The 24,623-nt window shown below is 33.8% G+C and overlaps 1 protein-coding gene across 1 annotated transcript in view; it reads left to right on the top strand.

The window, feature by feature from the left end:
• The window catches only part of DNAJC13 (DnaJ heat shock protein family (Hsp40) member C13), a 124,187-nt gene that overhangs the window by 44,976 nt on the left and 54,588 nt on the right, over positions 1-24,623 (top strand). Inside the window, exons 17-29 of the mRNA XM_060149843.1 lie at positions 1,657-1,778; positions 4,086-4,161; positions 4,466-4,561; positions 5,329-5,472; positions 10,425-10,507; positions 11,920-12,073; positions 14,750-14,853; positions 14,939-15,098; positions 16,371-16,433; positions 17,508-17,609; positions 19,072-19,176; positions 20,826-21,028; positions 22,123-22,207. Of these exons, the coding sequence (XP_060005826.1) occupies positions 1,657-1,778; positions 4,086-4,161; positions 4,466-4,561; positions 5,329-5,472; positions 10,425-10,507; positions 11,920-12,073; positions 14,750-14,853; positions 14,939-15,098; positions 16,371-16,433; positions 17,508-17,609; positions 19,072-19,176; positions 20,826-21,028; positions 22,123-22,207 (1,497 nt within the window). The remainder of the gene's footprint in view (positions 1-1,656; positions 1,779-4,085; positions 4,162-4,465; positions 4,562-5,328; positions 5,473-10,424; positions 10,508-11,919; positions 12,074-14,749; positions 14,854-14,938; positions 15,099-16,370; positions 16,434-17,507; positions 17,610-19,071; positions 19,177-20,825; positions 21,029-22,122; positions 22,208-24,623) is intronic.

Below are 24,623 nucleotides of genomic sequence, written 5' to 3'. Positions count from 1 at the left end.
TGGTAACAAAAAGTTCCTCATGTTAACCTGCATATGTAATTAAGCTCTAGAGATCAGGACATACTTTTGGTGGACATGAGCTATTGCTTCTCCAGGATAGTTGCTTTAGCCTTATATGTTTTCTGGAAGATGAGATGGGGCTATGAATGTGAACTTACATACTGGATATTTACAATATCAATCTAATGGCTTTTGAATTCTTGTATTCTTCTATTGTCTTAGTAATAATTTGGTTAAAATGTAAGAGTGTTTGCTCCTTTTATCAAAAAATTCTGCCATTATTGCTCATAAATATAACAAGTAGCTAAATAATAAGCACAGAATTAGTATACTCATAAGCAGGTATTAAAAAAATTATATATAGACATTAGATTGATTGGAACATCAAGGTTTATTTGCATTTTTAGTGTATACATGCAGCTAAAGACTAATTTTCCCCCTCCAGCTAATGGGTTCTATGCTCAATATTAGCTTCCAAAGTAAGTACCACATCTCTCACTTACAGAGCTTGAAGTAACCAAGGACAGTTAGGACTGTGAGACCATACAAAAGTATCTTCCTGACCTTGATCCACTAATATATTGCCATTCATTCAGAAATATTTAATGAGTGGCAGGTATAACCAAAAAACCAACTTTGACTTCAGTGCAAGCCACATGTATCAGATTCGTAGCCAGTGACTACAGCCAGTGTCTGTGTAAGGAAGGCTTTATTTATTTACACTGAAATCCTGGCAGGTATCTTAAATTATTGTTTTCTGATTGCAAAAGCAGTATATGATCTTTTAAGAAACATTGGGTTGTTCAGAAAAAAACAAGAAAGAAATAAATCACCTGTATTTTTACCATCCGGAGACAACTGCTATTAGTATTTTGGTAAATTTCCTCTTAGACCATGTTCAAAATTATATATGTACATATACATACTATGTATATTTTATATACATACTACATGTTCATTTATGTCAAAATGATATATGTACGTATTCATACTGTGTATATTTGTATACTTACTGCATATTCAGTTATTCTATTTACTTGTACTTTTTTTCAATAACGTGAGCATTTTTACTTTTTGACAGGTTGTCTTAAATATCACACTGCTTGCTTAATTCATAATTCTATGATTACCTTTGATTAATAGTTCTATCTGTCCTACCCTTTTGTCAAAGTGGGTCTAAATAAGCAGAGTGACATCAGAATAGAAAGAACTACCTCAACATCACATCATTCTTTAAAAAAGATAAAGAATTGTATTCATCATGAAAATGAATATATCTTTAATAACAAAAGCAAGCCAGGTTTGCAGATGTCTTTGGTAGGAATTGCTGATTTCTGTGAGTCACCTCTCCCCTTCATTGGCTGATATTATATATACTAAGGGAATGAACCTAATTTTAATATTAAGCAAAGTATAATTCATAAGATAAATTTATCTGGGAACATTTAAACCTCATTCCAAAGGCAAATAATATTTTTAAAGTGACTTATACTACTGTTTGCTTATGTTATTTTTGGATAATTGAAGTGGCATTTTTAATTTTTATTATATTGTATACTGAATAATTTTATCTAGAGATGTAAAATTAGTTTTACAAAATCAGGATAGCTTGCTTTAGATTGTTGCTTTAGGGATCATCTTGCCCTTTTTCCAAAGGAAGGTGACAAAGAAATTGCTACAAAAATGCAGGAGCTTGCCCTAAGTGAAGGTGCCTTACCTCGACATTTGCATACTGCGATGTTCACAATAAGCTCAGATCAAAGGATGCTTACAAATAGGTAGGTTAAATTTAATTTGCTATAAGTTAACTTGCTGTTTAGAGAAGGGGTTCAGATATTATGTAAAACAAACAGAATAAGTCTTTGAATTACACAAATGTTTCATTTTCTTTTGATTCACCTAGTTCTTTTCCTTTCCTTATGGAAGGATTTTACCTAAATGATCATTGTCCCTATCCCTGCATAACTTGGGAGGAAAAAAATAAAACTGCTTTTTTCCCCCCACTCTGCTCATCAGGCTCTATACCCATAGTCAAGGGACTGGAACATGGAAAAGAGTGCCTAGTAGCTTATGGAACTAGAGCCACATGTCCCCAGGGTTTTTCTCCTTTTATTTCTTGCTGACCATCTTGCATGTAGATGACCCACCTAGACAATTTTCAGATAATTTTGGTCAGTTAGGTACTCTAAGAATAAAGAAAACTTTAATATCTAACCAGCCTAATCTAAGCCTATCCTAAATCTCTTGTAGTTAAACAGTTTTCCCTTTGGCAAGTCTTTTTTTTTTAAATGATAATCCTTCAAATATGAGGAAACACATAAATCTGTTTACTCCAGGCTATATGAATTCCAGCCCCTTTAATTTTCTTTATAATTTCTGACATGTGATCCTTTCCTATATCCTTAGCATACCATATTATTACTCATGACTCATATTAGTTAAAAAAATATATATAATAAATGTTTTAATCATGTTCTTTTTGACCTTTTGAAATAACAAATTGCTGACTTAGGGCTTACTTTGTTATGGAAATATAAATTTCATTTTTTTATCACCTGTGTTCGGTTATTGGATGTTGTAGTATGCTGCCCTGCCAATAGTTTTCTGCTGTTTATACTATTATAAGAAGCTATCTGCATCCCTTACTTGTAAATGTTAGTCACAAAAGTAGTCTTCTGTGTTGCTTGTGAGGATAAAAAATATAAAAGGAAGGTTATTTCCTTGGCCTACTGCCTTATTAGCAATGCTAAGCACCATCTTTCGTTACACTAGAAACTATTTGATGTCTAATTCTATTAAACCCCTTCATGTTAGCCCTTTGCTTCTTGTGTTCCTTTTTATTATAATCAATTGCGTTCCCTACTGTGATCAATCACAATATTGAAAAGCTGTCAAATTATAGAAATACTACTTTTCATTTGCATTGCTTTATCTTTTACCAATTGCTGCTATAAAATGTTATCTCTTATCCCTAATTAAAACCTTTTTAGGAATCATTGGTATGATACCTACCAAATGCCAGTGAAGGAAATTACAAGTGTCATTACTTCAATATGTTAGCTTCCAAATAGGCATAAGAGTGAACAGTTTTAGTAGTTTTGTGTGTGTGTGTGTGTGTGTGTGTTTGTGTGTCAGAACAAAGCACAATTTGGGTTTTCCTATTGAACTTTCTTCTTCTGGGAATATAACATATAAATACGTAAGCCTGTAGATGGTTATTTGGTTATTCCCCTCACAGATTTCATGCTCATTCTTATTGCAAATGGCAGTTGAATCCTTATCAAAGCACAGAATGGTCTGTGGTGAATAAAATATATACCCTGTTTGTGAGGAGCTTCCAGTCTGTGTAGCAGATATCATCGTGGGGATTAAGATTAATAAATGGCTAAGTTACAGCTTCAACGTGAATCTTAGATTTTCACTTTGAACCGAAATGTGCTTTTAGCTCAAAAGTGCTTTAAGTCTTTGTTCAGACTCCAAAACTGAAAATATTTTCTCTCTCTGACCTTGTCAAAAAGTATATATTAGAACATAGTTGACTTTTGCTCATGTTCAGAATTCCAAAGAATTCCAGAATGCTCTGGTCACTATAGCAGGATTTGTTATACAAACTTAATTATATTATCAAGTCTAATTGTTTCCCTATCTTTAAAAGTGGTAAGAACCTACTTCTTCATGTTCAGGTCCATTGAAAGTTAGTGAGTTCATCAAGGAAGCATTTTAGTTTGGAGAAAATACTAAAACGTTAGTAGTATTTGAATTAACTATCTCATACATCTCTCCAAATTAAAATATTAATTTTTAGTATTTAACATCAGAATGATTTTTAAAACTTTTTATTGGAGTATAGTTGATTTACAGTGTTGTGTTAGATTCAGGTGAACAGCAAAGTGAATCAGTTATACATATATCCACTCTTTTTTAGATTCTTTTCCCATATAGGTTATTACAGAGTGATAGAATGTTTTTTTGTTCTTTTTTTTTGTTTTACTGTAGTCTTATTTCTTATATTTTGTTCTTAAAAATTCCTTTTTGTTCTACCTGAGATAAAGAAGCAAACCTTTCTCAACGTCTGCTTTTTTCAGACAGCTGAGTAGACATTTAGTGGGACTCTGGACAGCTGATAATGTAACTGCAACAAACTTGTTGAAACGCATTTTGGTAAGTCAGTTGAATAACTGGAGAAATGTATATATTCTTGCCCAATAAAATTTCATTGATAAGTTGTTTATACTGTTAAGGGTTTTTTTAGATTATCTGTTTGTTTTTAATCTAAAAGATATTTATCAAAGGAGTTGTCATATAATAAATGCTATGCTTAATAGCTAAATCATAGTATTAATTTATTTGGGTTTTGAAGGCTAGGTTTTTTTTGTGTGTGTGTGCAGTTGTTTTGAAAATGGACTTTATATCTTGTTTTTTTTTTTTATTTTTTTTTTATCTTGTTTTTGATTGTTGTTTTTAGCCACCAGGCTTGCTAGCTTACTTGGACATCTCAGATCCAGTTCCTGAGAAGGATGCTGATCGGATGCATGTTAGAGATAATGTGAAAATAGCAATGGTAAATATGCTTGTCCTGAGTATCTTTTCGGGATGAAAGAGTACTTTTTTCTGAAACACATGTTAAATAGTAGTATTCTTTTAAAATTATTATTATTAACAGCTTTATTGAGGTAAAATTTACATCCCCCAAATTTTAACCTGTTTTTAGTGTCCAATTCTATAATCATTACATTTATGCAGTTATCACCACAATCTAATTTTATGAATAATAATAATCTTGTATTTTTTCCCTCTAACTCAGCATATTGGTACATTCACGAATGGATTTTTTTTTTAATTTTAAATGTATAAGGTGATATTTTGCACATAATATGTAATTGATAAATGTTGGTGAAGGTGATAATGTTGGTGATAAACGTTACTGAAAAAAATAATTTATGTAGGGCTTTTTTTCTTTACAGAGCTATCTTAATTATTAATGTTGGGCTATCTTTGAGAAAATTACTTAACATCTTTCAAGATATGCTATTATAATAATGTCTTATATGTGTTCTTTTCCTGTCTTCACCCCACTTCTGTCTGCACCCATCTCCCAGTTATATCTTGCCATCCCTCTAAAAGGATTCATCTTGAAAACTAGGTAGAAAAGTTTAAGATTTCTTGGACAAAATGTATAATTTGTTGTAGAAATTTTCACCTTGTTCTTTCACTATTTTTTTTCAGTATTCATTTAATCATGTAAAATAGTGCAACTTGGCTTTAATTAGATTTTTAAAATAAATTTGAAATTATAGGACTGTAATGGAATTCAACGTTATTTTATAGGATCAGTATGGAAAATTTAATAAAGTTCCAGAGTGGCAAAGACTAGCTGGTAAAGCTGCTAAAGAAGTTGAAAAATTTGCCAAAGAAAAAGTGGATCTTGTGTTAATGCATTGGAGGGATAGAATGGGCATTGCACAAAAAGAGGTAAAATAAAGTCTTCTTCCGAATTTCTAGCACTTCCATATATCCTAGATTACTTCAATTGTTGCTGTTCACAAAAATGGTACAGATACTTTTGACCGAACACCTGAAGAAATGTCACTTAATTCTGATTATATTTTTATATAAATTTTTCTTAATTCATAGTTTTATGAGTCAGTGGTTAGGATTTTAGTTAGTTAATATAAAATTCCACTCTTTCTTACATAAGTTTCTTCCCATAACTTCCAGTTTCCAGACTTTTAAATTCATATGTATCTTTTTCCTTCCTTCTCTGAACTTTGTTTTGTAGCTAGACAAATAAAGTTGCCCTTCTTGTTTAGCTTTTTTATTGAGAGCTAGCTAGACAAGTATTTTGAAAATAAGATTCACATTGTTAAAATTAAATTTACTATATGTACTTAAATTTCAGTATTATTGCTCCTCAAATCAAAATCAGATCTGAAACAGTTTTAGTCTCATTTTTCAGCATGTAGTATGTGCTGCAGAACCTAATTCCAGTAATATTCATCCTTCTATCTAGGATGGAATGTGCAGTGGTTAAGAATGATTTAATCCCTATCAAACTACCACTGGCATTTTTCACAGAACTAGAACAAAAAATTTTGCAATTTGTATGGAAACACAAAAGACCCCGAATAGCCAAAGCAATTTTGAGAACGAAAGAAGGAACTGGAGGAATCAGGCTCCCAGACTTCAGACTATACTACAAAGCTACAGTTATCAAGACGGCATGGTACTGGCACAAAAACAGAAAGATAGATCAATGGAACAGGATAGAAAGCCCAGAGATAAACCCACGCACATATGGTCACCTTATCTTTGACAAAGGAGGCAGAAATGTACAGTGGAGAAAGGACAGCCTATTCAATAAGTGGTGCTGGGAAAACTGGACAGCTACATGTAAAGGTATGAAATTAGATCACTCCCTAACACCATACACAAAAATAAGCTCAAAATGGATTAAAGACCTAAATGTAAGGCCAGAAACTATCAAACTCTTAGAGGAAAACATAGGCAGAACACTCTATGACATAAATCACAGCAAGGTCCTTTTTGACCCACCTCCTAGAGAAATGGAAATAAAAACAAGAGTAAACAAATGGGACCTAATGAAACTTAAAAGCTTTTGCGCAGCAAAGGAAACCATAAAGAAGACCAAAAGACAACCCTCAGAATGGGAGAAAATATTTGCAAATGAAGCAACTGACAAAGGATTGATCTCCAAAATTTATAAGCAGCTCACGCAGCTTAATAACAAAAAAACAAACAACCCAATCCAAAAATGGGCAGAAGACCTAAATAGACATTTCTCCAAAGAAGACATACAGAGTGCCAACAAACACATGAAAGAATGCTCAACATCACTAATCATGAGAGAAATGCAAATCAAAACTACAATGAGATATCATCTCACACCAGTCAGAATGGCCATCATCAAAATATCTAGAAACAATAAATGCTGGAGAGGGTGTGGAGAAAAGGGAACCCTCTTACACTGTTGGTGGGAATGTAAATTGATACAGCCACTGTGGAGAACAGTATGGAAGTTCCTTAAAAAGCTACAAATAGAACTACCATATGACCCAGCAATCCCACTACTGGGCATATACCCTGAGAAAACCATAATTCAAAAAGAGTCATGTACCAAAATGTTCATTGCAGCTCTATTTACAATAGCCCGGAGATGGAAACAACCTAAGTGTCCATCATCGGATGAATGGATAAAGAAGATGTGGCACATATATACAATGGAATATTACTCAGCCATAAAAGAGACGAAATTGAGCTATTTGTAATGAGGTGGATAGACCTAGAGTCTGTCATACAGAGTGAAGTAAGTCAGAAAGAGAGAGACAAATACCGTATGCTAACACATATATATGGAATTTAAAAAAAAATGTCATGAAAAACCTAGGGGTGAAACAGGAATAAAGACACAGACTTACTAGAGAATGGACTTGAGGTTATGGGGAGGGGGAAGGGTAAACGGTGACAAAGCGATAAAGAGGCATGGACATATATACACTACCAAACGTAAGGTAAATAGCTAGTGGGAAGCAGCCGCATAGCACAGGGAGATCAGCTCGGTGCTTTGTGACCGCCTGGAGGGGTGGGATAGGGAGGGTGGGAGGGAGGGAGACGCAAGCGGGAAGAGATATGGGAATATATGTATGTATATAACTGGTTCATTTTGTTGTGAAGCTGAAGCTAACATACCATTGTAAAGCAATTATACTCCAATAAAGATGTTAAAAAAAAATGATTTAAGGTTTCATGTAAAAGTCGACTTGATCTCAGTTTTTGTTGACCACACTTATATTCTTTCCCTTTAACCATCTCTTTATTTATGGTGGCTATTTTCTTATTCAAGGAAAGTAATATAAGTAACTTTCTGAAACAAACATGTTTCTTTTGAATTTCCAGAATATCTAAACATAAGGCATCAGGTGCAACAGAACAGAAATATTATTGTCTTGTGTATCTATCTGAAATTGATACCAAAATTGAGTTCTTTAGAAGTTGAGCATAATGAATTAATGCTAATTTGTATGAGTGACATATGCACTATAAAGAATCATTAAACAGGCTTTCAGAGGTCTAGGATAGTAAAGAGAATACTGAACTTTGAATTGGTTAACCTACATCTGAGCCTGGTTCTGTCACTTACTACTAACCCATATGGCAAGTTATGGGTTTTCAGAATTTCACTTTCCTCTTTCATAAAATCAGAATTAACAGTACCTCCCTTCTCTGTCCTTTGGGGTTGCTTTGATGTACAAGGAAGTCAATAATAAAAGCACCTATAATAAAAGACAGTGCATGTCTTGTCATGATAATATTGCTATAGCATTTGAAAATTGAAAGTCTGTAGATATGAAATGAATGATTTTCACAGTTGTTAAAAATTACAAGCTTTTGGCTTCAGGAAGTTAAACCCATTTCTGAAATAACAGTTGTTTCAAGCTGTTGGGTATAATTATACTGAAAATAAGTTTTTTGCATCAGATTTCATATATAACATTTATCCAGCATACACTTGAACACAAAGCTATTTTAGCTAGAAATGTGGATAGCATCTGTTATTTAAAGATAAAAAATTCAGAGGGAAAACTGTATTTTTAATATCAATAATGTTTTATTGGTCTGTTGGTTTCATTTACATGAGGTGTTATCTAAAGTGCTGAGCAATTATTTCTGCCAGGATACTGTTTTCAATATTAATTTCTTTATGAAACAGTGAATAATCTTTGTGACTATTTTATTCGTAGAAATATTAACACCAAAATATCTAATTAATGAACCTGTGCTTTAGCTAAAGTCTGAAAATTAACCATTGTCTAGATTAACTGTTAGTCTTAAAATGAACTGCATTTCTTATATAATCAGAATGTTTAGGGAGTCAGTTCCATTTGTAGCTAATGTTCTTTGTTGGATTAATAATAACCTTTGGCTAGTGTATAAAATTGCTTTTTTTAATTTATGTTATTTTCAGTTTATGGATTTGTTTAGCCAGTTAGAGCTTTTAACCTAAGTCTCTAAATCAGTCAGCTTAGTTTATGGAGAGCTTGTTGTCCTTTTTCTGTATAGTGTTTACATTTTCATAACTCTAGACTCCCAGCTTTTTGTCTTGAAGGCAGAGGAAATTGAAGAAAGTAGTACTTGATTAGAAGTTTTAAGGAAGGGTTTGTCATTAAAACTAAAAATATGAACTATTTATATACTTTGTTCAAGTCACCTAACATTAGTTTTCATGATAGTGTACAGAATTAAAATTTGTAGGGAATATTTCCTTAATTAATCAATGTTTTACATTTCAAACAGCATTTACTTTTTAAAATTTACTTTACCTTTTTTCTTTCTGTGATATCTAGTCTGTTTTCTTGCTTTATTTTATATGATTTGCCACTTCCTTAATGAAGTTACAGACTTTCATGTTTTAATCTATAACTACTTTCTACTTTTCGCTTCTGTCACATTGAGGATTAGAATTTTCATGACTGAAATATCTACACGTTTTACTCGGAGCAAAGATTCTTAACCTCCAGTCCATATATAGACTTCCAAGAAATCTTTGAAATCTTCCCCTCCATTGTAAACCTTATGTATGTGTCTTTCTCTGGAATAGGACCATAGCTTTCTTTGAATTCTCAAATGGGTTTATGACTGCCTAAAATTTGAGTCATAGAATTCAGAGAAGCAGGTGGGCCTTTTTCTGTCTTAAAGATGATTTATACTGGTGACATCCTTGTGGAATTTGTATAATAGAGATAGCATAGCAGATGTAGGCTCACTCTCTTATTTTTATTTCATTTAAATTTTTTTTTCCTTTTTTACAATTAAATTCAGGACAGAAACAATATGGTGAGTTTAAGTCCCTGCTACATGTGTGAAATGCATTAAACTGCCTGCATGTGGAGTTGTCTTTGATATTCTTTGTCTAGTAAATTAAAGTCTCACTTCACATGTGTCTGAATGTAGATACTTATTTCTTGTGCATTAGCTATTTCAATTTATACTTGCTCCTCTTGGCTTTGGTAGCAATTTAATAACCTATAATCTTTTGTGTTTATTGTTTTGCCATGATTTTTGTATTAACTGCATGTAAATGTTTAAAATAAGTCACCTCTTTTTGACTGTTACAAATTTTATTAGTCATCATTGTAAACTTTAACAAAATTTGGATTTAAAACAATAACTTTAGGCTACACGGAAAATATTTCAGCTACACTATAGAAATATATGCTAGCAAAGTATTATATTGTGATATAACCTAATATTCTGTATTCATATTTTATAGATTTTGTTTCATTAATTTTGTCTCTGCCAAAATTTGATGAAGGAAATGTTTCTCATCACTTACAAAGTGATGATATTCTGACTGAGCTTGTTTGGTAGCTCCAGATTGAGCACTATGAAGTTTTTTTCTTTTCCAGAATATAAATCAAAAGCCAGTAGTTCTTCGAAAGAGAAGACAGAGAATAAAAATAGAAGCAAACTGGGATCTCTTCTATTATAGGTAAACTTTAGGCCTCTCTTCCAATTAATTAAATTTGGTATTGCCAGATTTAATTTTTGGACAGTTGTTTTTTTGTTTTTGCCTGAATCTAGTGCTTTATGCTACAGGTATTTTTATGCTCTCAGGGTCAAGAATTATAACTGTTAAGATTGGTATGATTAGTGATGCTTTCATAAAATTAAGACCTTTTATAGAGTGTTGGTAGTCTGACGAGCCAAAGGTACTTTTAGCATTTTATTAAGGCTTAGAGATGGTTACTTTAAAACACTTTATCATGGCTTAGAAATATTATGTATTATAACTTCTTTCAGCCTTGTTGGAAATAGAGTCTTTAAAGAGTTGGATGATGAAACCATAAGGAGACTTGTGGGAAATGGGTATCCAAGTTAGCTGACCTGATATACTTTTCCAGCCTTTCTAATATGGTAACCCTTCCTCCCCATCTACTGCTCCCACCACCTCCCCAGCACCCTCCACCTCAACACCCTCCCCACACACACAGTCATACACACATAGAAGGACTTTGGAACATTTTGGAGAGTTTGCAAAAACTTTTTTGAGATAACTCACAATACTCAGTCTGGAAGCTGACCTATTGATTATACCTTGGTTAATAAGGGAAAATATGTGCTTTGGGAACTTCCCACAGTACTTTAAAAGTGTAGTATATATATAATACAGCCTTCAGAATATGCCTTGGTTTTCTTCCTCTGGAATCCCTCAGTTGTGTTGTCCTCCCTAGAATTCCCTTGGAATTCTGGCATCAGACTTTTTAGAAGGATTGCAGTTTGAAAGTGAATGGGTGTAAAGCCCACCCACCCCAGTTTAGACTTGAATTCAAATTTATTATGATAGTTAAATAATTTCATGAATAAAAGGAAGGTATTTTGAAAATATCAATCAGAGCTTGACAGTTTAGCAGTATTTTTTCTTGGGTAGTTTTTAAGGTTCTAATCTAGAATGTTGCTCATCCCACACATTTCATACTCAATTATCCAGAAATTCTTATCCCCAATATGTAACTTGATATCTGTTTATAATTCTTTTCTGACTGGAATTTATGTTAGCAATAAATATTAAAATTGAAATATCAGTTCCTTGTTTTAAAATCCACACAGATTTGTCTTATAGTTTGGCTTCATTTTTTCCCCCATTTTATAATGAAAACTTTTAAACATACAGAAAAGGTGAAAGAATTTTACAATGAGCACCTGTATACCTGTGACTAAAATTCTACCATTAACCTTTTACTATACTTACTTCACACAGTAGATTTTATTTTCTTTCTATGCTTGCTAAAGTTAATTAATTCCACTGTTCTGTTACTTATTATAAGTTGTAGTAGGGGAGATTTATAGATTTTTAAAACTGTTTATTGCTTCCCACTATTTTCTGATTACATGTATATCTAGGTTTGGTCAGGACCATGCCAGGTCAAACTTAATTTGGAATTTCAAAACACGAGAAGAATTGAGAGATAGTCTTGAATCTGAAATGAGAGCATTTAATATTGATAGAGAGCTTGGTAGTGCTAATGTGATCTCCTGGAACCACCATGAATTTGAGGTAAATTTTAATTTTCGTAGTATAGTAGTTTTTTTTGAAGCATGTATTAGTTTTGGAGTTTTTCTTTTTTTTTTAATTTGTAGTTGTTTGACATATATCTTTACCTTTCACTCATAATTTTATGAAGGAAATATTAGAAAACTTTCACTTTGCCTGAGACAAATGAAAAATTAATTTTGTTTAGTACCTCAGCTTTGTATGTGAAAATCATGTAGGAGTCAATAAATTTGATCCTGTGCATTCTAGATCTGTTCCTTGCTTTTTTTCCCCTTTAAATTCTTTATTGAAACATAGCCTGTTCTTATTTCTTTTAGCTTAATAGACTTTTTGTGGTAATTTGATTCTGAATGTGGCCATTTTTTTGCTGCTTAATTAAAATACTGATGTGAAGAATGACAAAGTAAGAACAAGAAACATGTTGGTGTAGATAATCTTGTGTGTGTGTGTAAATTTTTATTATAGGTGTAAATTTGAGCATGTTTGTGACCCTGCCGGCTTTGCTGTTTAACCCAACTGCATTTCTTAAACATGTTAATGATTTGTTTTTGCTCATTCCCACCTCTTTGTGAAAACTTTCTTTTCTTTGGTTTTGGGAGTCTGTATTCTCTGGGATTTTCTCCTTCACTGTCCATTCCTCCTCCTTTGCTCATTTTTCCTTATTGCCCCAACTGCTAAATGCTGGTTGGCCCTGAAGGACCAGTTCTTGGGCTTCTTTTCATTTATATTTATTGCCTCAGTTATCTCATCCATTCTCATGGTTTAAATGTTTTTTATTTGCTGATGGCTTCAAGATTTTTATCTCCTGCTTAGACTTTCTTTCCTAGACTTCATACTTTTACCTTATAAATTGGATATCTAATAAGCTTCTAGAACTTCGCTGTAAAACTCTGCTCTGGTTCTTCCCTCAAACCTACTTCACTTTCAGTCTTTCTGATCTTAGATAATGGCTATTCCTTATTTTCTAGTCAAAACCTTTGACATCATCTTTTTTTCTTATGCCCCAAATTCGGTTCGTCAGCAAGTCCTATTCAGTACACCTTCAAAATTTACCCAGAACCCAGCCCTCTTCTCTCTATGGGATTGTAGCAGTTTCCCTGCTTCCACCATTGCCTTTCTGTAATCTGTTATCAACATAGTAGCAGTGTGATCTTGTTATAATGTAAGTAGATCTTGTCCTTCTCTGCTCCAAGCCCTCCCTGGTGCTCTTATTGCTTCCCAACTCACTTAGTGAAAAGCCTGGGTCTTTAAAATAACTTACAAGGCAAGATCTGTAGCCCCAAAATCCAGCCATTGTTTCTTTGATCTCATCTCCTAATATTCTCACCATTGCCTGTAGCCACACTGGCTTCCCTGAAAACACCAAATTCATGTTCTTAATTCAAGGTCTTTCTACTTGACGTTCCTTCTGCCTAAAATACTCTTTTCTACAGAGAGCCTCATTTTCTTCAGGTCTTTTCCCGAAGGTTGTCATCTGAGTGGGCCTTCCCTGGCCACCCTGTTTAAAAATATAGCCCTCTTCTCTCTCTCTCTCTCTCTCTCTCTCTCTCTCTCTCTCTCTCTCTCTCTCTCTCTCTCTCTCTCTCGCCCTCCCTCCCTCCCTCCCTCCCTCCCTCTCTCCCTCCCTCCCCTTCTCTCTCTCTCTCTCTCTCTCTCTCTCTCTCTCTCTCTCTCTCACACACACACACACACACACACACACACACACACCTGGCCACCTTGTTTAAAAATATAGCCCTCTTCATACACACACACTTACACTCTCTCTCTTTCTCTCTCTCTCTCTTCCCCCGCTCCCCGCTTTATTTTACTCCACAGCACTTACTGTCATCCAACTACCATAAGTATTTTACTTTTTTATCTGCTATGTCTGTAAGGATAGAACTTTTTACGTTTGCTTAATGCTATATCCCTGATGACTAGAACAGTAAATGGCACATACCTTATATTCTTAATAAATGGAGTTGAACAAATTAAAACTCAGAATTTATAGGAAAAAAATGAAATGGATATACATATATATTTGATTTTGTATAGTTTATATTTTTAGTAAACAGCTGTTTTAGGCTTTGGAAAAAGAGTTTTGATAATCTAGTCAAGAAATTCCTTTTTACAGCTGCTTGCAAATCTTTGCTTGAGACAAACCCCAGTTCCCAATCAAGGGCTACTCCCTCACATATCACTTCCAGTGTGTAACCTGGAGTAATTGTACATACAGAGAGTGAATACTGTATAAAAATGTACCATAAAACGTAGTTGATGTGTTGCGAGATCAGGGAAGACCTGAAGTGCCTTGTGTGAGTTTGGCAAACTGTGTGTAGTGTGGGATCATTTACTTCTTGCTTGATTGTAGCCAGCTGAGAAGGGAAGGAAGCACGTTATCCTTTAATGGTGTTTTTAGTGTTTTCTTCCCTTAAGTCTTCATGGACACCATATAGTCTTGTGACAGTTTTTATCAGCAAGTTTTACATTCATAAAATTAGTGTGTAATTCTGACTCTTGACATTTAACTAATGAATTACCAGATATTTTAAGAAATGACAAACTTTTTTGTTAAAGGCTGTCTCATCAAGAAAAGAAAAAAACTCTGAACAGAAAGAATTTAAGAAGTGATTATGTGAAAATTGCCAATAAAAGTATTGTAAACTAAAATAATGTAATTTGCTTTTATTAATAAAGGTTAAATATGAGTGCTTGGCAGAGGAAATCAAAATAGGAGATTATTACCTGAGATTACTATTGGAGGAAGATGAGAGTGAAGACAGTGGATCAATTAAGAGATCGTAAGCTACTCTTCATATCTTGTTATGTTTGTTTTTACCGTTGGTTTCATGGCTAATTCTATTGTGAACATTTTTTTTAATCTAGGTATGAATTTTTCAATGAGCTTTATCATCGTTTCCTGCTCACCCCAAAAGTAAACATGAAGTGTTTATGTTTACAAGCCCTTGCTATTGTTTATGGCAGATGTCATGAAGAAATAGGACCTTTTACAGATACAAGATATATCATTGGAATGTTAGAGAGGGTAAGGATATCATTAAAAAATAACTGCTACTTGATAGTGTCATTGGAGTATATGTTAAATTTTCAAAGCTAAATTTAAGTTCTATTTGATCACGTTGCTGCCATAACTTTCTACATGAGTTTTTCTGTAATTTACATTATACTTCTTTAAATAAAAGTTAGATGAACAGTAAAATGACTAATGGGTTAGCGTTTGTCCATGTTGGTTTATTTTTTTCAGTTGCTGCTTTTGAACATCTTTAGCGACCTATTTGCCAATCTTTAATTTAAGTATGGATGAGCTGGACAGGTGTGTAAAAGAAAATAGTGACTTTTAGAGTTGAATGTTCTTTTGCAGTGGACATTTTGGAAAAATCTTAAATGATGCTAGCACACTAAACTTCAAAGTGTGAAAATAGAACTTTTTAGGACTACAACGATAAAGAAGGGGAACCTTGAGTTAGCACAGTTTTTTGGTGGGGGGGTTGTTTTTTTTTCAATTTAATAAAGTTTGTCATTTAACATTTCAGCAAGGTGGGAGAAGAACAAACAGATCAATTCATCCATTATGCAGCTCAAATTTGAGTGTTCCTTACCTGTATACACTTTACTCTTTCATTTGTATTTACATTCCTCTTACATTTAACAATTTAAATTTCAGTGAACTGACAAAATCATTTCACCAATTTTTAAAATGGTCATCAGTGCTTGCTATAATTGCCTTAACTGTCAGTCATGCTTTGTGGATTAGAAAAGTGGTTCTGAATAAGTTTACAAAACACACCCAGGAAATAACCAGATGAAAACCCTTATTTTTTGCTGTTACACGAGATTTCTCTATTGAATTCTAATTCACTCTTACTCCAGTGAACTGAGTGCTTGTGGCATAGCATGTGTATTTTAGGCAGTTACATTTTTTCCTTCTTGTGTTCATGATGATGTGATTTATGTGAAACATCACTTACCAATTCTTTAGAATTTTTACTTAACTTGGGAGTATCATTTGGGCTAATTCTTTCATTTACTTCAATTTTTATGTGCATTCTTAAAGCTATGTATTAATCTGTTTGTGACTTAAAATATCTGCCTTTCTAGGGAAATTAAATAAGGTTTATCAAATTGCAGAGAATGTAAGACATTGAGGAATTGCAATAATTGACAGTTTTCTCTGATTTTCTTTGTTTACAAGATGACTTTATTTCTTTTTGGCTGTTGGTTGATTTTGTCCAGTGATGGTAATGTCTTAATTTCTGTTTCTATTTACTTCTGACTAAATTCTCATTTATTTCAATAGTGCACAGATAAACTTGAACGAGATAGGTTGATCCTCTTCCTTAACAAATTGATCCTTAATAAGGTACAGTATTTTGCATAAATATGCTATTATTTCCAAGTTAAGTCACATGTATGTAACAAAGTAAATGATTACAGTTTGACTTAATTATCAAGACATGGTTCTTATCTTCTCCTTTTGCTCTCAACTCTTGAAGGGAAAAGTTTTTGCCAAATATTCATTTTTGAAACCAACACTGACTTGCTTAATTTTATTCTCACTTTTAGTAAATAATGCAGATGTTTTTAAATGAAATAAAATGAGTAAGCCCTAGGAAAATTTAATTTGAATTATAATCTCTTACAAACTTCTAAGAAATTACCAGTTTTTATCTTGCTTACAAAAACAAACTGGAACTTTAAAAAGTTTTTTAGTGTACTGGATTCTACTTCTGAGTACAGAATATTTATTAACAAAAAGACATTGGAAAAATGCAATGTTATTCCCGCCAGGCTTTAATTTGTTTATTTTTATTTTATTTTGTTTTGCTCAGAATATATTTAAGTAAAAATTCTTTTTTAATTTAATTAATTAATTAATTAATTTTCGGCTGCATTGGGTCTTCATTGCTGCGCATGGGCTTTCTCTGTTTGTGGCGAGCGGGGGCTACTCTTCGTTGCAGTGTGTGGGCTTCTCATTGTGGTGGCTTCCCTTGTTGGGGAGCATGGGCTATAGGCGTGAGGACTTCAGTAGTTGTGGCACGTGGGCTCAGTAGCTGTGGCTCACGGGCTCTAGAGTGCAGACTCAGTAGTTGTGGCGCATGGGCTTAGTTGCTCCACAGCATGTGAGATCTTCCCAGACCAGGGCTTGAACCCGTATCCCCTGCATTGGCAGGCAGATTCTTAACCACTGCACCACCAGGGAAGCCCAAGTAAAAATTATTTATATGATCTCTCTGTAGTATAGTTTTGCCTTTTTAATTTTTATCTACATTTATGCTTCCTTGAACACAAAATCCTGAAAATACTGAGTAATACCAGCTATGTGCCAGTTTTTCCAAAGAGATTCCAAATATTCTCTTCTTTGAGAGCCTTTTAGGTAGTAATATCTATTGGAGAGAAAGATTTTAAATTATGTAAACATGTTTCTGTCTTTCAGAAAAATGTTAAGGACCTCATGGATTCAAATGGAATTAGAATCCTTGTGGACTTGCTTACCCTTGCACATCTCCATGTAAACCGAGCTACAGTACCACTGCAAGTATGTATGCTTATCTAGATTTTATAAGTTTAACATTCTTTGAGTACAAATTTAGGATTAAAAGAATCATACAAATCTGAAAATATGTCAGGGTGTCTGGCCGTGAATCTCCTTCTCTGATAACTATAATAGTACTAATGCCTGGGAGATTAAGTCACACACACAAAAAGTGAAATAACCAAAATGGACAATGATGATCCAGTTTTATTTTTCTGATGTCTCTTTTGTCTTTTAAAGTAACTGCATCTCTAATGTGGCTTATTTTGAGGCAATATGTCCTTTAGGATTTAAACTGAATCCATCAGTTATGTAACTAGAACATTCAGCATTGACATCCACTGAGAGTATACTTTGCCTTGAGGAATCTGGAGGCCTTATTGAAACCAGCCAGTAAGAGGACAGAGCTGCAGGTCTCTACCTAAAGCCCTCTTCTGATACCTAACTTATAGAAGGGATCTATACTTGGCTCATTGGTGTTAATGTTAAATTTTTGTTTAATCTCCTTGTTTGAGGAGATGTGTCATGTTTTGGCAGAATTGTGTACAAAAGTGCTATCTGAATATTAGGACATGGCATTTTCTATTATCAGGTACAAATAATAGTAATCATAATGCTTGCATCGTATTATAGTGTACCAGGTACTGTTCTGGTCCACATAATATATTAACTCTTTAAACCCCACAACAGCCCTCCCATTTTACAGATGAGGAAAGTGAGGAACAGAGAGACTAAGTTTGTTGTCCAGGGTCACCTAATAAAGGACAGAGCCAGAGTTAGAACTCGGAAGTCTGTGCTCTTAACCACTTTCCTGTAGCTGTCTATATAAATCTAACTAAAAGCTGATGGTAATGAGGGTATTTAAAATCATGTTTTAATAAAATATACTAAGTACATAAAAATTCTATCCTAGATTCTTATAAACATCGGTATATGAAATTATAAGAATTATCTGTCATGAGGGTAGTAAATTGAAAGTAAGTGTTTAAAACCACTAAAAACTTTCCTGTTAGCATTTTAACTCTTCGATCTCAGGCATTTATTTAAACTTTTAGTTGGAATGAGTTTTTTTCTTTCAAAAGAACTTTAGTATTTTTGAGCATTGTGGTTTTGGTTAATGGTATATGTTTGATTATATAGCTATTTGCAGTATTCTTTGCTACTAAAATTTTAGTGTCCTGAGAATTTATTAATGACCATCTGGAATATAGATGCCTTTGAGTTTAGCTTAGATTGCCAAGTGAATTTAGGAAACTGTTTACTTCAAATGCATAATAAGGAAGTAGCATTTTTGGACTATTAGTTTAGGCGTCTAATCCTTAACTCTTAAAATTGGGTCACTTAAAATTTTAGATGGATTTCTAAAGAAATATAAACTCAAGAAATTAGTACTGTGTAACTTTTTATGACATCTGCCCCCTTAGATTTCTGCCTTGAAAAATAACTAAATATTTTTAAAACTTAGAGCAATGTAATTGAAGCTGCTCCAGATATGAAAAGAGAGAGTGAAAAGGAATGGTACTTTGGCAATGCAGACAAAGAAAGGAGTGGCCCATATGGATTTCATGAGGTATGTGTTTGGGAGAAACTTTTCATGGAAGTCTTAGTCATTTTTTATATCCTCCTGATAGCACATATAGAGATGTGGAATATTTTAAATCTATGATTTGATTTACTGTCATCAGCTCCAAGGACTCTGCCATTCTATTTCCACATAAAGGACGAGATGACTTGTATTTCTAGACACACATACACACAAAATCATGTCTTCAAATCTTACTGTTTAAAAGCTATTGTTATGACACTGCTAATTATTAGAGAAATACAAATCAAAACTGCAATGAGATACCACTTCATACCAGTCAGAACGGCCATCATTAAAAAGTCTACAAATAACATTTGCTAGAGAGGGTGTGGAGAAAAGGGAACACTCCTGCACTGTTGGTGGGAATGTAAGCTGGTACAGCCACTGTGGAAAACAGTGTGGAGGTTCCTCAAAAACCTAAAAACAGAGTTGCCATATGATCCAGCAATCCCACTCCTGGGCATATATCTGGACAAAACTATAATTCAAATAGATATGTGCACCCCTATGTTTATAGCAGCACTATTCACAATAGCCAAGACATGGAAACAACCTAAATGTCCACCGACAGTTGAATGGATAAAGTAGATGTGGTACATATATACAATGGAATATTACTCAGCCATAAAAAAGAACAAAATAATGCCATTTGCAGCAACATGGATGCAACTAGAGATTGTCATACTAAGTGAAGTTCATACTAAGTGAAGTAAGTCAGAAAGAGAAAGATACCATATGATATCACTTATATGTGGAATCTAAAATATGATATAAATGAACTTACTTATGAAACAGAAACAGATTCACAGGCATAGAAAACAGACTTGTAATTGCCAATGGGGAGGGGGAATGAGGGGAGGGTTGGAGTGGGAGTTTGGCATTATCAGATGCAAACTAGTTTATGTAGAATGGATAAACAAGGTCCTACTGTATAGCACAGGAAACTATATTCAATGTTCTGGGATAAACCATAATGGAAAAGAATATAAAAAGTATATATGTATAACTGAATCACTTTGCAGTATAGCAGAAATTAACACATTATAAACAACTATACTTCAATTAAAAATAATTTTAAAAATTAAAAATAAAAGTTATGGAAGTAGCACTCAGGTTTTTAATGACTTTTGTATAATAATTATGTTAAGCTATGATGCTTCTTTATGGTATGAACAGGTAAGTTTTAATATACAGTCTTAAATTCATTGAAAATTGCCTATACACTCCAAGGGCAATTTCCATCTTAATTAACACCTGGTGATGTTTGGTCCTGCCAACTTGGCTTCCAATTCTTGGCTTCCCAGGCTCAGTCGGAATTTAGTCAAAGATAGTTTTATAGAAGACCAGCCTTCCACTTATATATAATTTGGTTGCTTTATACTCTGCCTATGGTGTTTATTCTTTCCAGTGTTCCTTATGCTCTGCAGTTTGGCCAACTAAATGGTTATTTTCTGATATTAGCAGCCAAATTTGAGTTCCTGAAGGCCTGTCAACAGAAGTCTTTTGCTTTCTAATAGTGAATTTGTATGTGTATTTCATAGTTCAGTTTATATTTTCTGTAAAATAGAAAACATTAGCAAACCTTTTCATTTTGTTTGGTCTGCTTGTAATAGTGATGCCTTCCATTCATTTAGATGCAAGAATTGTGGACCAAAGGAATGTTAAATGCAAAAACCAGGTGCTGGGCTCAAGGCATGGATGGATGGCGACCACTTCAGGCAATACCCCAGCTTAAGTGGTGTCTGTTAGCCAGTGGACAGGCTGTACTAAATGAAACTGACCTTGCTACCCTTATATTGAACATGTTGATCACAATGTGTGGATATTTTCCAAGCAGGTAAAATGTAATTGAACATTTCCATGGTTAACAAGGACTCTAAAACATCTTGTTCTCCCCATTTGTATGGGTGCTTGCTAAGGCATGGGATTGTTCTAGTGACTTAGAGCAAAGGTTTTCTATTTGTGGCTTTGGGGGAATGCTGCTTTGGATTTTGGAGCTTTTTGAAGCAAGATATAAGAAAATAATTTGCAAATTTTATTGATAAAGTAAGCTAAAAAGCAACTTTCTCTGGGAAACTTCAAATAATGTTACAGAATTGAGGCTTACTAGCAGCTCTCTAGCAACAGTAACAATTGTCATATTCATTGAATCAGGTATGAAAGTTTTGAAATGAACACTCTGTGATTCATAGACCAGTGGTAAGTGCCTAGTGACTGCTCCTGATCTGTCAGGTTAGCCTCTCCTGGTTTAAGAACATGAGTCTAGGCCCACATCTTGCCCCGCTTGACTAGTGAAGGTGAGACTTTGTTATCCAGTGATAGTCATAATTATAACCCTTGCATGGAACTTTTCAATTTTTCAAACTTTTCAGTCAAAATTTGCATATATATCATCTTGTTTTATTACTATAGTAAAGATACTTTGTGATGGAATTTAATGAGTAATTGTTAATTTTATAGCATTCGAGGCTTTTATAGTTCCAGTTCTCTTTAAAATTCAGATCAGGCTTAAAAACATACAATTAGTATTTAGAAGTAATGTAGCATTAAAATTGAGGCTACACTTGGAAAATACTGAGAGTAGTTAAATTAAGGTTTACATTTATTGAAAAAGTTTGATATGCCCTTTGGGGGGAATATCCACTGACAGTGTGTTGGAAAACACCAAGTTTAAATAATAAATAAGAGTCTCTGGCTGTTCTAGGGTACTGTTTTTCAAGGAAATCTTTTGGAAGGAAATGAAGTCATATTAAGCAGCCAAATAGATTTAAACCAAAATACCTAATCATGTTCCCAGCTGTATGAGAGCTTAGTCTTCATTAACAAAAATGTAAGGTAACATGCTTCATGCCTAGTAGAATGTCATATGCTCTGAACATACAAATCTTAATAAATATATTAAATGTTGACCATAAAAATATGTTTTTCTAGGGATCAAGATAATGCCATCATTCGACCTTTACCTAGAGTGAAAAGGCTGCTGTCAGACAATGCTTGCCTTCCCCATATTATTCAGGTAAGTTACTTTTATGTTATAAACTAGGAACAATATTTTAAGAATCATTTTCCCTTATTTAAGTTTATTGTGAGCCCCAGTCTTTGTCTTATTGTAGTATGTTCCATTTTCAAAAGGCCTGAATTATACTTACCTCACTTACTCCTAATTGAGTTGATATTCTGAATATACTGTGGAAGGTTGTGTATCCAAGAGCCTAGACATGGGAAGCTTCCATGCTCCAGAATTATTCTCATAAGGTTTTATTTATTATCTGTTCTTAAAATCACAACATTGTAATAACTGAAAGGTGACAGTTTGTGGTACATGTTGGTGTTGTTAGGGGTACTGGGAAGCACACCAGCATCCCACAGATGTGGGCATGGTGGGTTATATCTTAAGAAATAGTTACAGCAGTCTTGTCAGCTTGCCTCAGAGTATTTGAGTCTTCTCAGTTGTATGTTATCATGGATAACAACTAATCCGAAGCATTGAGTTGAAATGATGTAGGATATACTAAGTATCTTTTCTTTCTTTCTTATTGTTATTCTGCTCTTTGGGAATTAAGCTACTTAAACTCCAGATGAGCCCTAAGTCAGGTCGCAGAGATGTCAGGTCACTGTTTCTCTCCTGTCTATAGATTATTCTGTCAAATCTAATTTTTTTATATTAACCACACATGGTGTGGCTTTAAAATATGTCAGTAACTTGTGCCATTTGTATCTCTCAGTTGTACATTGGTGTGAAAAGGGAGAGGAGAGTTACTCAGTATATTTTTACACTCACCAATAGTGAAAGTCACTGGTAATGAAAAAGGCTTCTGAATATGACAGTACCTTATCAACTTTTAAAAGAATTTTCCCCAACTTCTGTTATTTAAGCATACCAGCATTTCAACATTTGTGCGCTTTTCTGTTGTGGGCATTTCTTTTCAGAGCCTTAATTGAAAGCCACTACCACCCTGGCCTGCATGTGTCTGCAGCTGCATATGTGAAGTGGTACAAGGAGAGGGATTTGTTCTCTATCCCGGCCTCTCTCCTGTAGAGAAAGGACCATGCCTAGAAAATCTGTCTCTCCCAAACATTTTCCCAAGACTTATGAAACTGAAAGGAAAGAAGCAAGGTTGAATTTCAGGCCAGGGAGGATTGACTGAAAAACAGATTTTAAGAGGTGTGGTCAGTGTAACATGAAACTTTGGGGGGAAGATCTATTTTAATTAACAAAAATTTTTAATAGTAACTGAACAAGTAGGAAGATTGAAGAAATTTAGTGATAAACCTAGCTGCTTTTAACAGTATATGCCTCCCATATTTTTTTATACTGAGTTCAAAAAAACATTTCTTAGAAGCTGTTTTTGTTTTCACTTAATTTTCTATATTCTGGGAGGCCTTATTCTTGCTAAGCACAGTTAGGCAGTTGTAGCGGTTTTTAGGAACATTATCTATCTACATTGCTTGGTACAGATTTCTGTACATTATTTGACTGTAAGAGCAATCACCAGTTTTACCATCTGATACAGCTTCAGAATTTTTGGAGTCATCTAAGATACAGTGAATGAATGTCCTAGGTTTTCTGATATAGTCACAATTTCAAATATTCTAGGTTGTTGCCTGTTAATTCCTGTATTTTTGTTAGAGTGATATCGAATCTTAAACACAAACACCATTAACACTAGGGAAAATCCTGTGTTATTATTTCTCAGTTTTTCTTTTGTAAAGTATATCATAGTACTGTTTTACTATGTATAATCTAAATACTTTGTTGAATAGGTAAGACACCAAAAACAGAGAAATTTAAATTACTTACTTAAAAGACATATGGCTATTCAGTCTCATACACTGAATCCAGAACTTTGACCCCTAATCTGAGCTAGTACTTATTCTTGTTATTGTAATTTTTTACTGGTAGCATTTGACTCCAAATTGGGAATTCTTCAGAAGTAAGTGTTTATAGGAAATTGAAATGCCACTTTTATTAAAGAAATTTAATAAGTTTTATCTTATCAGGTGTTTAGTCATAGCAATACTGTATGCTTTTTTTTTATTAGCCCAGATTCATTCCAGTGATCCCAGATAGTTCCTTCAGTATTGCTAGCTCAGATTTCTGTAAACCACATATATTGGTACTTTCTGGTAGTGGCACTACTGGTATTTGGTTACCCTCTTGCCTTGTACCTGCACTTGTAGATCTGTTTTTTAGTGCTGTTTCACTGAAAGCTATTCTCTGCTCAGCTCTTTTGAGTTCTCAGATAGTCTTCAGAGGATGCTTCCTTTCAAATCAACTGACCTGAAACTAACCCAAAGGGTAGCTACTTTTTTTTTCTTCTTTTGTCATTAACAGAGAAATCCATTCAGGAAGATTCCCGCACAGGAAATAATTTTATCTATAATCATGACAAAGCAGCTTCAGGCATGTTTGCACTTTTTATGAATAAGTT

Source organism: Lagenorhynchus albirostris, chromosome 5 (assembly GCF_949774975.1).
Source record: "Lagenorhynchus albirostris chromosome 5, mLagAlb1.1, whole genome shotgun sequence".
Classification (NCBI taxonomy): Eukaryota; Metazoa; Chordata; class Mammalia; order Artiodactyla; family Delphinidae; genus Lagenorhynchus; species Lagenorhynchus albirostris.
The sequence above is the reverse complement of the archived record's forward strand: the minus strand, read 5'-3'. Positions and strand labels throughout refer to the sequence as shown.